General features: G+C 38.3%; 1 protein-coding gene across 1 annotated transcript in view; it reads right to left on the bottom strand.

Annotated features, from left to right (window-relative positions):
• GNAS (GNAS complex locus) overlaps positions 1–14,686 on the bottom strand; it is a 292,099-nt gene extending 277,413 nt beyond the window's left edge. The window contains exon 1 of the mRNA XM_051976658.1: positions 14,249–14,686. Within this exon, the coding sequence (XP_051832618.1) occupies positions 14,249–14,519 (271 nt within the window). The 5' untranslated portion in view covers positions 14,520–14,686. The remainder of the gene's footprint in view (positions 1–14,248) is intronic.
• Positions 14,687–15,854: the final 1,168 nt, after the last annotated feature.

Here is a 15,854-nt window from a genome sequence, read left to right as displayed (position 1 = left end):
ATATGCCTAACTCCTGTGACGTGGAAAGGATAACTGTATTCAAAGAATCAGAGACAGGCCCCTAATGTGACAATTGGATCTTCTATGAAAGACCATGAATAGGTTATCTTCTTTGCTAGTAGAAAGAGTACTAATCAGAGGCCCACTTAAATTCAGAATGTTCAGTAACATGTCAGATCTAAGGCAGTAATCGTCTGAGACATACTAGATATGTAACTCTGAGGGGAGCTCCTCAAACTTCATCCTGGAGAGTAACAGGCACTGAGTGAGAATTAAGCTCCATGTTCTGTTCCTATTATTGTTTTTTCTAAGCATTTATATCTAAGAAAAGCCAAATTACATTAAGAATGGGAACTGAGTCTTAAAATTTTTGACTAAATACTCTATGCATTCTGAAGCATAGAAAAAGTCAACTCACTTGAGTATAAGTCTGAAGAGCAGTAAGACAGATGAAATATCCCTCTTTCCATCTGTCCTGACAGAACCTCTGGTCAAGTCTATATTCCTAGGTTCTTTATGTTATAATAACTTATGGAATGCTTTTTATAACAAACTAAAACTATTAGCCAAAAAACTTGAATTTAATCTCCTCTCCTTCTAAGTTCAACCCACATATCTTATTTCAAAGAATCAAAGACATGCTATTTTATCTCAGCTGTGGTCTAAGTCTTGTGACAAACAATTGATTAGCTAAAGAAAAAATGATGCTAAATATGAAGATACTGAAAAATGAGGCATCCCTGCCTGAATGGAATCAAAAAGAACAATGGAGACCAAAAGCTGATAAAATTTAGAAATGTGTGAACTTAGATTATAAATTCGCTAAAGATTTAATTTGTCATACAAACAAAGCACGCATTAGTTGGGCATAATGAGCATAATGACTGAGAATAAAGTATGAATCAGACAATGTCCTCCCACAAAACCCAATCACCTCAAATATCACTGCAATCATAAGATAATAGAATGTAGGTCTAAAAAAGTACCTTAGACAGTCATTTATGAATTATTAAAACTAGAAGGAAATTTAGATCACTTCTAGTATAGTCTTATCTTACAGATGAAGAAACTGAGGTTTACTATTCAACATGTAAAGGACTGCTTGCCATCTGGGGGAAGGGGTGGAGGGAAGAAGGGAGGGGAAAAATCAGAACAGAAGTGAATGCAAGGGATAATGCTGTAAAAAATTACTCTGGCATGGGTTCTATCAATAAAAAGTTATTAAAAAAAAAAGAAACTGAGGTTTATAAAAAGGAAGTGACTCACTTTTCATAGGAAGAGAGAGAGATCTAAACTATAACCACAGTGTTTTCTTACATTTTTAATAGCACTTTAACATTTATAAAGTATTTTCTTCAGAACAACCTTATGAAGTAGGCAATATGAGCAGCATCACACCTGTTTTACAGTTAAGGAACTGAGGCTAAAAGAGATGAAATTAATTGACCAAGATCCTACATCTAGTAAGTGTCAGAGTTAGGATTCAAACTCAAGTCTTTCAGCTACAAAAACAATACTATACTTTCATAAAATACAGTTGAAACATTTATTCAGTAATCAGATATATTGAAGATTTTGGAATTTTTTATTGTTGATAGATATAAGAATTACTGTATACAGAATGTAATTTTTTAAAGTAAAGGAAAGATAGGGGTCAATAAACATAAAATAAATATTTTAAAGTTTCTGAAAATTCAAATTTCTTGAATGTACAAGTACCATATCCTTGAGTTATTAAGGAAAATTTTCAATAGCAAGGACACATGCCTATTAAGCACCTACTATGTTTTAGGTACTGTGCTTAAGTGCTGGATATTCAAATACAAAAATATGAAACAATCTCTGCTCTAAAGAAGCATCATAGAAGATCATCTCAGTGATGCTAGAGTAGAAAGCACTGTTCCATCATTAGGTTGACATCATGTATATTATGTATATGGGATAATATTTTTTATCATACCCTGGTTAATATTCTGTGGTTCAAATATCCTGCAGCTCCATAGGAAAGAGACCACAGGAAATATTCAGATCCGATTTTATGATGAAAAATAATTAATGCATGGACCAGCTGGCTACTTTGTCCTGCTTCAGGCTCTCATTCCTCAGTACATGCTTTTTTCTTTCCTAGTAGATGTATACCATTTCCATTTGGATATTTTAGTAGTTGTTGATTCCTTTGAGAATCCAAGGGAATTGTCTCTGGAATACCATGACCTTTCCCTGGCCATCTTCCACCCTTCCATTGTTTTGATACCTCAGGAGGTATTAAATAAGGTATTCAGCTCTGAACTCCCCATCCTTCTTCATACAAGCCATCTTGCTCTGGGAAATATCATTTAATCAATGTTATCATTGTTACTGAAAAGGTTAAGTGACTATTCCATTCAACACCCTAGTGACTTCTCAAGCTAAGACACATTTTCTTGGGCATCATTCTCCTATGTCTTATCTCCCCCATTAAAATGTGAGCTCCTTGAATTCAAGGACTGTCTCAGTTTTGTATTTGTATCCTCAGTGCTTTGCATAATGCCTGTCACAGAGGAGGTACTCAAGAAATTTTTTTTAATTCATTCATTCTATTTCTTGTGCATATGTAAAAACTATAATATAATTCCTAGTCTGATCATCTAGCTTATACTAGATGTATACTAGCTTATACTCACTTAAAGAATCTAGGAAATGGAAGGAATGGAAGAAGAATAAATAAATGGAATCTGGAAGTGCCATACAATATGTGATATATCTTAAAGACAAAGAACGTTTGTATAAATCTTATTTTCCTTTAGCATGTTATGTAATAGGGCTTCTTAAACTTTTCCCACTTGTAACCCCTTTTCACCCATAAAATTGATATGTCATCCTGGGTATATAGGCATATAAAATAGTATATAAATAAAATATTTCTTGATAATAATGCATTATTTTGTGATTGCCACATTCAGCTATATGACCCCATATGGGGTTGCAACTCGCAGTTTAAGAAAATTTGCATATACCATGAATGCAACTTCCAGGATCCTTTGCTAACAATCCAAACTCTTCTTGCCCATGAAGAGGTCTCTTCTGCACTGCTCTGGCTGATCTAAGTTAACCAGATATGAAAAGAAAATTATTCTTTAAAATGGAATATTACTATACTGTAAAAATTGGTAAATGTGAACAACACAAAGATATGTGATAAGACATGAAATAATGTAAAAAAAGCAGAATCAGGGCGCAAAATTGAGTGAAAAAAAAGGATTGGACAGAGAATATGGACACAGGTAAAAAATACTGTTATATTTTCTTTTTATCCAACTGTAAATAATTTAGATCAGATAGTTTTATTTGTGATTTTATTTCTTGTAAGAGTATTTCTTTTTCTTCTGGGTGAGGATGGATCTTAAGTTTGAACAAAAATTGTCTTTAAAAATTGAACTAGGTCACAAAACAAGAATTGGAAGGGATCTCAGAAGCAACTGTCAAATCCTTTCATTTTTCTAATGAAAGAACTGAGGCAAAGAGGCTAACAACTTGTCTAAGGTGATAAAGGTTGTAAGCATCGGAGATGAGATTTGAATCCTGATGCTTTGATTCTAGAGTTCAGGCTTTTTCCACTTTATAAGATTTCTTGTTTCTTATCTGTAATTTACCATCTGTAGTCTCAGATTAAAGGGGCTATTCATTAGAAACTCTTCAAAGATGGCAGATAAGTTTTAACAACAAAACAAAATGAAATCAAATTTAAAAGGATGTGTAAGAAAGTTTTCTGTGAGACAGATTTTACTTATGAGGACTATATAAATGAGAATGTATCCTTTACAGATCACTGTACTAAAGATATTTCATAAAGTTGTCTACAATGTGTCTCTCTTCAATGTCTCTGCAATGTCAGTTTGAGAGAAGCGGCTGGCACCTCATAATAATAACGAACCAATCTTAGGCTGGCTTAGCACTGAGGGACAGGCTACAGGTGGCTGAAAGTGATCAGTCAGAATCCCATTAACACTCTGTATCTAATGCTTCCTAGAAATGGCCAAGCCCAAGTAGTAAAGATAAAATAAAATTCTACTTGTTTCATGCACTGCTGGGAACATGTAAATCTCCAGACCCAATAAGAGCTTATTTCAATTTTCTAAGTGGGAACTTGTTATAGAGAATATGCTCTTGAAACTATTTAAGAAAATTAATGAAAAACTACCCCTAGGAAGTGAATTTCTTCGACAAAGAGATCTAACTCAGTTTCAATCGATCAATGATGGACAGAAGCAGCTACACTCAAAGAAAGAACACTGGGAAATGAATGTGAACTGTTTTCATTTTTGTTTTTCTTCCCAGGTTATTTTTACCTTCTGAATCCAATTCTTCCTGTGCAACAAGAGAACTGTTCAGTTCTGCACACATATATTGTATCTAGAATATACTGTGACATATTTAACATGTATAGGACTTCTTGTCATCTGGGGGAGGAGGAGAGAAAGGGAGGGGAAAAGTTGGAACAGAAGTGAGTGCAAAGGATAATGTTGTAAAAAATTAACCAGGCATAGCTTCTGTCAATAAAAGGTTATAATTATGAAAAAAAAATTACCCCTTCAGACTTAAGTGTAGTGACAAAAAGTAAGAAGAACCAGAAAAACTACATACCCAATGACTCCACAAATGTAAATGGAAACAACAATAACAAAAATGAAACTGAATGCTTTGTGATTATAATGCCTGGGCTTAGCCCCAGAGAAGAGATAAAATTAATATGCCTACTTTCCTTCCTTAGAGAGAGGTAGGGAGCTAGGACTGTGAAAAACTGTATACTGTCAAAGTAGGCTGATATATTCATTAATTTGCTAAATTTGCTTCCCGCTCCCTATTTATTCCTAGTTTCCCTGGCTTCCTGCAAAACAGCTCAAATTCCACTTTCTGAAAAAAGATTTTTCCCAATCCCCTTAGCAGCTGGTGCCTTTTCTTCTGAGATTATGTTCCATCTACTCTGTCTAATTTTACATGTTGTCTCCTCTATTAAAATTCAAACACTTGGAGGGTAGAGACTATTTTGTTCTTTGTTCATATTCCTAGTGCTTGGCACAAGGCCTGAAAGTGTTGTTGCTATTTGTTGTAGTTGTTCAGCATTTTTCAGTTTTGTCTGACTATGACCCCTTTGGGTTTTTTTTTTTGTTGTTGTTGTTGTTGCTGTTGTTGTTAGAGATATTGGAGTAGTTTACCATTTCCCTCTTCAGTTTATTTTACAGAAGAGGAAATTGAGGCAAACAGAATTAAGTGATTTGTCCAGGGTCATACAGCTAATAGGTGTCTGAGGCCTAAATGGAACTCAGGAAAATGAGTTTTCCTTTTTCCAAGTCTGGCACTACTCATAGTGCCACTGAAGTACATTCATTTAAAAAAAAAAACAAAAGTAAAATCAACTCCCCCCCTTCTCCCCAAGAAAAGCAACCATTCTGCTGGAGCCTTAAGGTGAAAGCAAAATTGAGGGCACAATGATGTTCCTTTTGGTTAATCCTTCTAAAATCCCCCAACTAATTTTAAACTTTACTCTTATTAAGGGACTAGACTCCACACAATTGGCATTGTCAGATATATGGCCATATGCCATTCTTCTTAGATATCCTTTCAGTCTGACTTCCCATTTCTACTAAGGCTCCATTTCAGTTATTGACCTGTCATGTAGAACCACAAACTAATGAATTCCTTAGGACAGTTGAAGGCTCTTTTATATTTTCCTTGGAAAGAAACATAATCATCTATCTAAGTAAGGCCTGAGATGGAAGACCATATGATATAGGATTGGATCTGAATAAAATTATTATATTTGTCTAACTCCAAGAAACTTAGAAATATAATAACTGATATTTATGCAGTGCTTTTGAGTTCAGAAAACATTTCATATATATTATCTTATTTAAATCTCACAACAACCATATGGTTGATAGGCAGGAATTATCAAACCCATTTTATTAATGAGAAAACAAGTTCAGAGACACGATGAAGCTTGCTTATGATCATGTAGAGATCTTCATAAATCCAAAAGGAATTGGACATGTTTCTTCTTCACTGCCTCCCTATAATTGGCTTAATATAAGATGAAGTGAACTGAGAGGACTGGAGCAGAATTTATTATGCTTCAGGTGAAGTAAAAAAAAAGCGGGGATAGCGATACTAATCTCAGATCAAGTAAAAGCAAAGACAGATCTAATTAAAAGAGATAAGGAAGGAAACTATATCTTACTAAAGGTACCATACATAATGAAGCAATATCAATATTAAACATATATGCACCAAGTAGTATAGTATCCAAATTCCTAGAGGAGAAGTTAAGAGAGATGTAAAAAGAAATAGACAGAAATGAACTGAGGATAATGCTTTGATATAATAGAGGAAAAGCCTAAGATTAACCATTTATCATCTGACTAGTTTCTCTTCTCCTCTTAAGTACTTTGCTGTTATCTTAATATTACTCCTTATGATTAAGATGTGTTTATGCTTTTCCCAACATCAGGAGGCAGCAGAGCACTTGTTCAATAGACAAGTTCTTGTAAAGTCTCAGACACTTATTAATTGTGTTGAGTAAATTATCTCATCTCTCTAGGAAAAAAAATAACAAACCACCAAATGTGAATGTCCAAAGTAAATGCAAACCGACTATATGAAAAAGGACTGAAATTTCTATAGCAGCATATAGTTTACAAAGAACATCCCTGTTAAGTAGCCAACATTCATATGGTTTCCCCTTGATATAGAAAATGAAACCAAGGATCAAAAAGTTGTAGCAGATCCAGGGCCTGTCAGTTAGTCAATGGACTAACATTTATTAAGTACCTATTATGCACTATGCTAAATGCTAAAGATACAAGGAAAAGAAGGGAAAAAAAAAGTCCCTGCTGCCAAGAAGCTCTTTGTCTAACTAGAGAGACTATATGCAAACAATTATGGATATGGAAGAAATATATAAGATAAATTAAAAATAATCATCATCAGGCAAAAAGTGTTTGCAGTACTTAAACCCAAGTTTTCTGATGACAATCAGAAGTTCTTTTCACTATATCTGCCTATATCAAAAGTGAAGACTATTCACTGTCTTTTTCTTAATATCAGAAATATATGAATGACTTGTTATTGTTGTTGCTGAAAATCAAGCCTTGCAGGGAAACCATTAGATTTTAAAGGCAGCTGTTTAATTGTTTTCTCTTTCTCTCAAAATCAATTAAGCGGTAACTACTGACCCCTGATCCCAAGCTTCGCTTGAAAATTGTGCTAGGGATGTAAAAATGTCCTCCCACAATGCATTAGTGCAAAAGATAATACTATTTTGATGGATTACTTGATGCTGCAATGGTGCTATTGGCTAATGGGGTAATCAGCTAAATGCAAGTCTTTTTCTCCCCCTTCAGTGTGATGAGAGGTAGGTAGGTAGTGCAGTGAATAGAATGCTTGGTCTGGAGTGAGGAAAACCTGAATTCAAATCTAGCTTTATATACTTACTATCCAAGCAAGTCACATAACCTCTGTTTACCTATTTCCTCAACTGCAAAACAGGGATAATGAAAGCATCTACTTATAAGATTGTTAAGAGTATCTAATGAGATAATATTTGTAAATCACTCAGCATAGAACCTAGCACATAGTTGTTGTTTAATATCATTCACTAACTTCAATACACACACACACACACACACACACACACACACAAAATCAATCAATTATCGGTCTATCTTAATATAATGTTTTTTTTAAATGGAAGAGTAACAATTTATTTTCTTGTAGGGCATTTTTAAAACTATAAATATTTTTGTAAACTTTTTTATACCGTTTTTTCCTAATGTTGAGCAAAATCACTACATAGCATGATAAAGTGGAAAGAATCCCGACTTTGTATTCAGAAGATATGACTCCAAATCCTGATTCTGCTACTTAATACCTGTATGAATTTAGGCAAATCCTTTCACTTCACTGAGCCACAAATTCCCTCATTTGTAAAAGGGGGTCATAATTAGATGACATCTAAGTTTTCTTCTAGATCCAAATCTGTGGTGCTATCTCTGAATTTTGGCCACACATTTGCTGAAGCTTCTCACGCTAACCTTTGAACAAGTTAGAGAGATTTGGGCTGCATCATAATAGTTACATTCAGAACTGCTTGGATGACTAAATCCAGAAAATAGATTTCAATGGATGGAAGAGAATCTGGAGGACAATTTCTAGTTGGGAGAGTCACAGAGATCTCTCCTTGTCCTTATTTCAGTCATTATATTCTATCAGTGACTTACTTGGAGAAGGAGAGATGAGAACTATCTTCAAAGTACCTGAAGGAGTAATATGCATAAGAAGATTCAATGGTATGCTTAACTGAAAGAGATAGCTAATACTTTGGGTGATTGAAGTAGGATCCATAAATATCAACAGGCTATAAAAAATAGGTTGGATTCAATAAGATGAAATTTTACAGGGATAAATACAAAGTTCAATACTTGGATTAAAAACAATTTGTTTTAATAAACAACAAATATGAACTTGGGCAAATCCATTAGCTTTATTGGGCACCATGGTGTAGTCAGTCCCCCAATCTCCTCGTGGTTTTTTTGGTATTCTTAATAGCATGAACTCTATGGGAGGCATATGGATATCAGGCACTTAGCTATGGTGTGATCACCTCTACAGTACTATGTTCAGTTCAATGAAACATATCTTAAGAAAGGCCTTAACAAGCTCAATAATATTCAAAGGAAGATGACAGGGAAGGAAACAGTAAATCATTCTATCTGAACATCAACTGAAAGAATTGGGGGTATTTACTTTAGAAATGAACACTGAAGGGAGAGACTGAATTGTCTTCAAGGACTGTCATGTGAAAGAGGGATCTAAAGTGTTCTGCTCAGCTGCAGAGGGAGAATCTAAGAGCAGTGAGTACAAGCTGAAGAAAGGTAGACTTTGGCTCAATATAAAGATAAACTACTAACAATGAGAAACAATGAGAAAGAGAATGAATTGCCATCCTTAAAGGTCTTCAGTAGACTGATAGTTGTTAGTAATGTTAGAGGCACTAGTTGTTCTGATGTGTATTGAACAAAATGAGTTCTGAATGCTCTTCTTTCTCAAAGATTTAATGATTCCATTGCACAAATAGGTAAATTAAGAAAATATGCAGAGATAAAAAATCAAAAAGTTGATTACAATGACTTCTTTAATAACCAAGGCTGTGGAAATAAATATCCACATGGTACAACTACCAAAACTCCAATAATGAAAAAAAGAATGCAGATGTGGAAATAGCTATTTCCAATTTATATTGACTTCTGCTATAGACTGTATATCAACATTAACCCTTTTTTGAAAAACTTAATTCTATGACTTATAAAGACATTTTCAAATAAAACAGCAATTTTTAAAAAAATTTCTAAATTTTATGAGGAAAACATGATCAATTTAAATAGCTCCCCTTAAAAATAATTGCTTATTAAAAGGGAAAGTGAAAATTGTTATATCATACAAGCCTAATTAGTATATCCAGTGCTTGGCATAGTGCCTGGCATATAGCAGGGTACTTAAGTTTATTAAATGACTATTGGTTGATAAATAGATGTGTGTGTATGTGTGGGTATACATATAAATTGCTCCTAATTATCAAAATTGTGGCAAATAATCATATCCTTTTTACTAAGTCATTTGTAATTCTGTGAAATTAAAAATAAAATTTATCTAAAATGCAAAAGTATTTAAAATCACCCTTCATGTCCTCTAAGGTCCCATTAAAATAACTTTCTTGTCCTTCACAATACCCAAGATTGTACCACCTTTCTCAATACCTTTCCACAGGCTAGAAAGGACTGCTAAAATCCCTTGCTTCTTTTAAAGCTCAATTCATTGGTCTTTCCTGATCCTTCTAGCTCAAAGGTTCTCAAATACAAAATCCCAAGGGTCAATGAACTTGGATGGGGAAATTTTACATATCTATTTTCACATCTTCTAACTGAAATTTAGCATTGGTTAGTTTTGGTGAACTGCTCTTCCCTCCCCATCTTGCTTTTTTATTCTTTGTTGTTCAGAAAAGCTTTCTTGGTAGGGAAGAAGGGAGAGATATATTTAGAAGTGAAGATGATATAAAAATGAAACATCAATAAAAATTCTGAAAATAAAGCAAAAGTTACCACAGCTAGACACAGCTAGATTACAATGATATGATATTTATATTTACCATATTAATAGCAGAACTAGCACACATGAATTTCTTTTATTTTTATGAAAATTTCTTTATTAGGTTAATTTCTTTTTATAAGAGAAAGGAGGGTCAATTTCAGAGGGCTTTATGTATGTGCCAAAATGTTTGTAGCAGCCCTGTTTGTAGTGGCTAGAAACTGGAAAATGAATGGATGCCCATCAATTGGAGAATGGATGGGTAAATTGTGGTATATGAATGTTATGGAATATTATTGCTCTGTAAGGAATGACCAGCAGGATGAATACAGAGAGGCTTGGAGAGACCTACACGGACTGATGCTAAGTGAGATGAGCAGAACCAGGAGATCATTATACACTTCGACAACGATATTGTATGAGGATGTATTCTGATGGAAGTGGATTTCTCTGACAAAGAGACTTAACTGAGTTTCATTGGATAAATGATGGACAGAAACAGCTACACCCAAAGAAGGAATACTGGGAAATGAATGTGAACTATTTGATTTTTGATTTTCTTCCTGAGTTATTTTTACCTTCGGAATCCAATTCTCCCTGTGCAGCGGGAGAACTGTTCGGTTCTGCAAATGTGTATTGTATCTAGGATATACTGCAACATGTTTAACAAATATAGGACTGCTTGCCATTTTGGGGGGAGGAGGGAGGGAAGGGAAAAAAGCGAAACATAAGTGATTGCAAGGGATAATGCTGTGTAAAAATTATCCTGGCATGGATTCTGTCAATACAAAGTTATTATTAAATAAAATTAAATTTAAAAAAAAATTTCAGAGGGCTTTATTTTAACTTCTTTTTTTTTTTTTTCAAACAGTGGCATCAAACTCAAAGAGAAATGGATCCCTGAGGGTGGCAAAAGGACTTAGAAAACCACAAATTAACATTATCTGTTTTGTGTTGTAATGTTATTTATTGTGCTAAATATTTTTCAATTACATTTTAATCTGGTTCAAGCTATATTTCTGAGCACGGTAGGCCACATGCCCTCAGAGGCGTGTTTGACACCTCTGGTGTCAAGTTCTGGTTTGAGTAAGTGACAAGGCTTTGCTTTCTCTAATAGCTTGCAGAATTGTCAAAAGAACCATAGAATTGGAAGGGACTTTACAACAGAAAAACAGCATTGCACAAATACTTAAAACCACAGAGACAGAATATCCCAACTAGAAAGAGCCTTGGAGAGTCAATCTAACCCTAGCATTCTCCAGATTAAGAAAATAAAGTCCAAACAGGTTGTACAGCTAGGTAGTGGAAGAATAAGGATGAGAGCTTTAGTTTCCTCCCTCTCAGTTCACAGTGTTCTTCAGATTACACCCCTCTGCTGCCTCCCTGAACTCTGCTCTGAATATTGAAATTACACACACATGGAAACAGCTGCTGTTTGAAAAATGGTGATTAGGATGGTATCATTTTTCAGGGTTTGTTGGCTCAGCACAGTTTCAGATCTACTTCATTCCCATATGAAAGCATATTTTCTAATATGCCACAATATATATTATTATTGCCCTTTATAGTAAAAAATGTTATCAGATCTTGATACAGTATACTATATACTGTAACAATACTAGTATGACTTAACTAAAGTATCATTACAGTGTATAGTGTATTGTTGATAATGGTATCAAGAAGAGTAGTAGAGAGGCAGTGTGGTGTAGTAAGTACAGTTAGGTAACACAGTGGATGGACTGCTGGGTCTGGAGTTAGAAATATAGGAGTTCAAATATTGCCTTAAACACTTACTAATTATGAGACCCTGGGCAAGTTAGTTAATTTTGTTAGCCTCAATTTCCTCATCTGCAAAATTACTTGGAGAAGGAAATGGCAAACTACTCCAGTATCTTTACCAAGAAACCCTCAAATGAGGTTACAAAACCACTAAATAATAACAATAGCAAGTGTGGTGTAGTAGAGAGTGATGGTTGGAATTAGAAAAGCAAACCCTTGCGAATTTTTACAGAATAAGAAATATATCACCAGGAACTGAGATGGCATTCACTTCAGAAATTTTCATCTCAGAATTGCTTATTTCTGAAGTAAAAGCTATTATACCAAAGCCATAAATCTGGATGGTTAGATTTAAAATGAAGGCAGACATGAGGGAAATAGGAGAGAAATGGAGGGAGCCCTTCTAGCCTGAGACCCTGATTTTTTAAGGGAAAATTTCATTCACTATGGACAATTCTAAAAGCCTTGTTTATAATGAATATGAAGCTTCTTTGCACAATCACAACAGATTTTACCTTTGCTATTATTTGTCCTTTACCCAAAGTACTTAGAAAATACACTTCATATGTTGTAATTCATATGCTTTACATATTCCACAAGTCACATACACTGTCACACTGCTGAGATGCATACACAATTTCACATGATTTGATTTACTCCTAAATCCCTTTATTTTTTACTCTAAATATGAGAATGATCCCCATTCTGGGAAAAAAGCAAACAGAATGTCTAAGAATATGTACAATTTTTATAAAATGCATATGGAAAAATACAGTCTATCCACTCGCATTCCTGGATCACAAGACCATCTATCCTTTAGCTGTATATTCACAGCAAACTTAAGCTATTCAGTATTTAAAAGCATTAACAGATGTAGGGCCACTCCCACCTATTTAGAATCACAGAATCACAAGGCAGCTAGTTCTGTGGCTTCTACTGAAATACCATAAGTAATGGTGGAGCTATTTAGTGCCTGATATAACAGCCTGGCACTGCATCCTCTTCCTAAACACTCCCACCCCCCCAATCCTCCCACTTAAAACAGACTACAGAGGTTGTCTACAGAATCTTCTGCCTTCTGGTCTTTCATCTGACTCAACAAAGTCCTGGAACTGAGGAACCAAGGAACCGATCTACCTGGGCAAGCTAGGAATGATGGTTAAAAGGCAAAGAAACAAAGGAGAAACAGGAGATAAGAGGCAAAAGAGTATTTTGCTGGGAAAACTGCCTTTTTTCTGCCCACTAACCAGGCCAAAACCCACTCTCTATGCAAGCCTTGGCATTCTGGATGAGAAGTCCTGACACTTAATACTCCTTGACTTTAAAGCTTCCAGCTGCGGTGCGCTTGGCATCCAGTGCAAAGAATGTGAAGTGGAGACTAAAAGTTTTGCATGGGATAAAAAAAAAAAAATGATTGAAAGTCTACTTCTAGGAAACACTCAACCTGAGCAACCCAATACCCCGTTTCCTTAGCTGGACGATTTAGCTGATATGTGGGTGGTTTTCCCTGTACTCTCAGCTCCGGGCCCACATCAGTCTGGGGCTCCATGGGTGCAGGAAAGGACACACTCTATTGGTTTTTCATCATCACTCGATGTCAAACAGGCGGCGGGTTTTCATTCACTGAAGCTACCCCAAACCTCCACCCTTGCATCACCGCTCCTCAAGAGCCACCCCAACAACTGCCCCTTACATTACTCCCTCCCAACACCCAAACATTCACACGTCCTTCTCCAAACCTCCCTCCTCCCCCAACTCCTTCCGGGCTCAGCCCATCTCGACCGGCTATTTCCAACACTGGGGCTCATTGTAGCGTTCTACCCCAGCTGGGGCTGAAAGATCTCCGCCCTATCCCCCGCCCCCACTCATCTCTTTCCACTACCACCACCACCACGATCACCACCACGATTACCACTACTACCCCCCATCCCCGCCACATCCTCTGCCCCACCCCCTCCTTGGACACGGCTCGGAGCGCGGGCTGCCTCTACCCATCCTCCATCAGGACCCCGCCCCACGACTGCACTTGGGGTGAGGAGTCCCTCTCTTACCCCAATCACAAACCAAGCCAGTTTTCTCCTTGTCCCGCCACCTCCCTCCTTCCAGGCCACAATATCCCTCCTTCTCACTTTTCTTGGGTCTGGGTTGGGGAACCTACACACATCGTCTCAGGGCTATCAGGGGCCTGGACTGGCACTTGCGGCCCCCAGCACTGGGCATGCTCTCTCCTCCATCTCCATCCCTGGCTCGACCCACGAGTGCCTAGCAGCTCAGACTGCTCCCCCTATCTTTGAACCCCAGACAGTACCCCCACGCCCCCGAAACCCCAGGACAAAGCCAGTTGCCTCACCCAGCAGCAGCAGCCGGTGGGTCTGCCGGTATTCGCGCTTCTCCGCCTTCAGGCTCTTGTCGATGCCTTTGCTTCGCTTTCTCTCTGCCTTCAGCCGGGCCAGTTCCAGCTCCCGCAGCCGGCTCCGCGACTGAGGGTCGCCTGAGTCGGGCTGTTGTCCCCCAGGGAGGTCGCCAGTTTCCAGAGCGACTGCGGGGCCCCGGCCGCTGTAGGAGATGGAGGGGTGATGGGCGCCCAGGATCCGGGCTCGGAGGCTGTAGCACATCCCCATGGCTCTGGGTGAGGGACGCGCGGCTCTCCCGCGAGCGAGCGAGTGAGCGCACACTCCCCGGGAGGACACACACACCGCGCGCGCACACACACACCACACACACACTCTCTCCCTAGCCCTTTCGTTCCCTTGCTCACTAGCACACGCCCGGGCTAGGAGAGCAGGCTGCGGGCTTAGCTCCCCGCCCCTCCCCTTCCCCTCTTGCCCGGCCCCCCGGCCCCCCTCCCGCCCCCTCCGGTCACTCTGGCCAGACGAGTCCATGCGCTCTGCTCCGGGTGCTGCCTGCTCTGCCTGGGTTACCCAGTCTGCCCCGGCTTCGTAATCGGCGGGGAGCCGGCGGGACCTGAGGATGTTCCGCCCCTTCCCTGGCGGAGTGCAGACTGCAGAGGAGAGAGGGGGGACTAGGGCGGGGGTGGCCTTCGTAGGGGGTTCTGACGCCTCTCTTTCCGGATTGATCGCCTCTCTCTCCACCAGCCCAGGAGCCAGAAAGCGACAGCCACTTCACACCCCACGTGATCAGGACATGTTTACCGTATTTCTTCCGAACGGGTGGGGAAGTGGTGGCTGTTGCAGCTCAGGCCAGGCCTGCAGCCTCCCAAACCTCCTTTTTTTGGTCCGGCCCAATCCTCCCCCCGGGAGGCTTCGTCTTGGCGCCTCTAAACCGCTGCCTGAGGCAGCCGCAAGAGGAGCTGGCTGTAGCGGTAGCCTGAGACCCACAGGTGGCCTTGTCCTCCCCGCAGAGCCATCAGTTACTCAGAGAAAATGATATTTGACTGTTTTTAATTTTTAAGCATCTCTTACACACACAGGACTGGTGGCTGTCCCTTCACTGCTACCGGGACTAAAGAAAAGAAAAAGGAATCGATGCCCTCAGCCTAGGCCACTGCTTGGTCATAATGAAATCAGTGCATTTAACTGGGGAACAAAACGCTCCCAAGCCTGTCAGATTTTTTTTTTTTTTTTTTTTTTTTTGGTAACTATAGGGCCACATTCAAAGCATTCCGGCCAAGCCAGCTTTTTTTTTTTTTTTTTCCTTAGGGAAGAACACTAAGTCTTGGAGATCTTCTTCTGTGTTGTTCCCCATCCCCCATGCTGATTTTCACTAATTATTACTGCCCTTTTCTACACACACACACACACACACACACACACACACACTGCCCTCTCCCTCTTCCTCCGGAAAAGAAAAAGGGCCAGGTATTTTCTTCCTGATTTTTCTTTTAAGGAAATTGAGTCATAGAGAAGTTACACAGCAAGTATAAAGGATATGGTACCTAGACCCAGGTCTCTATTTCCCTAAGCAACAGGAGTTTGCTAAGGCCCTTGCCTAAATTT

The sequence above is a fragment of the Antechinus flavipes genome, chromosome 2 (genome assembly GCF_016432865.1).
Source record: "Antechinus flavipes isolate AdamAnt ecotype Samford, QLD, Australia chromosome 2, AdamAnt_v2, whole genome shotgun sequence".
Lineage (NCBI taxonomy): Eukaryota > Metazoa > Chordata > Mammalia > Dasyuromorphia > Dasyuridae > Antechinus > Antechinus flavipes.
This window is presented reverse-complemented; position numbering and strand designations above follow the sequence as displayed.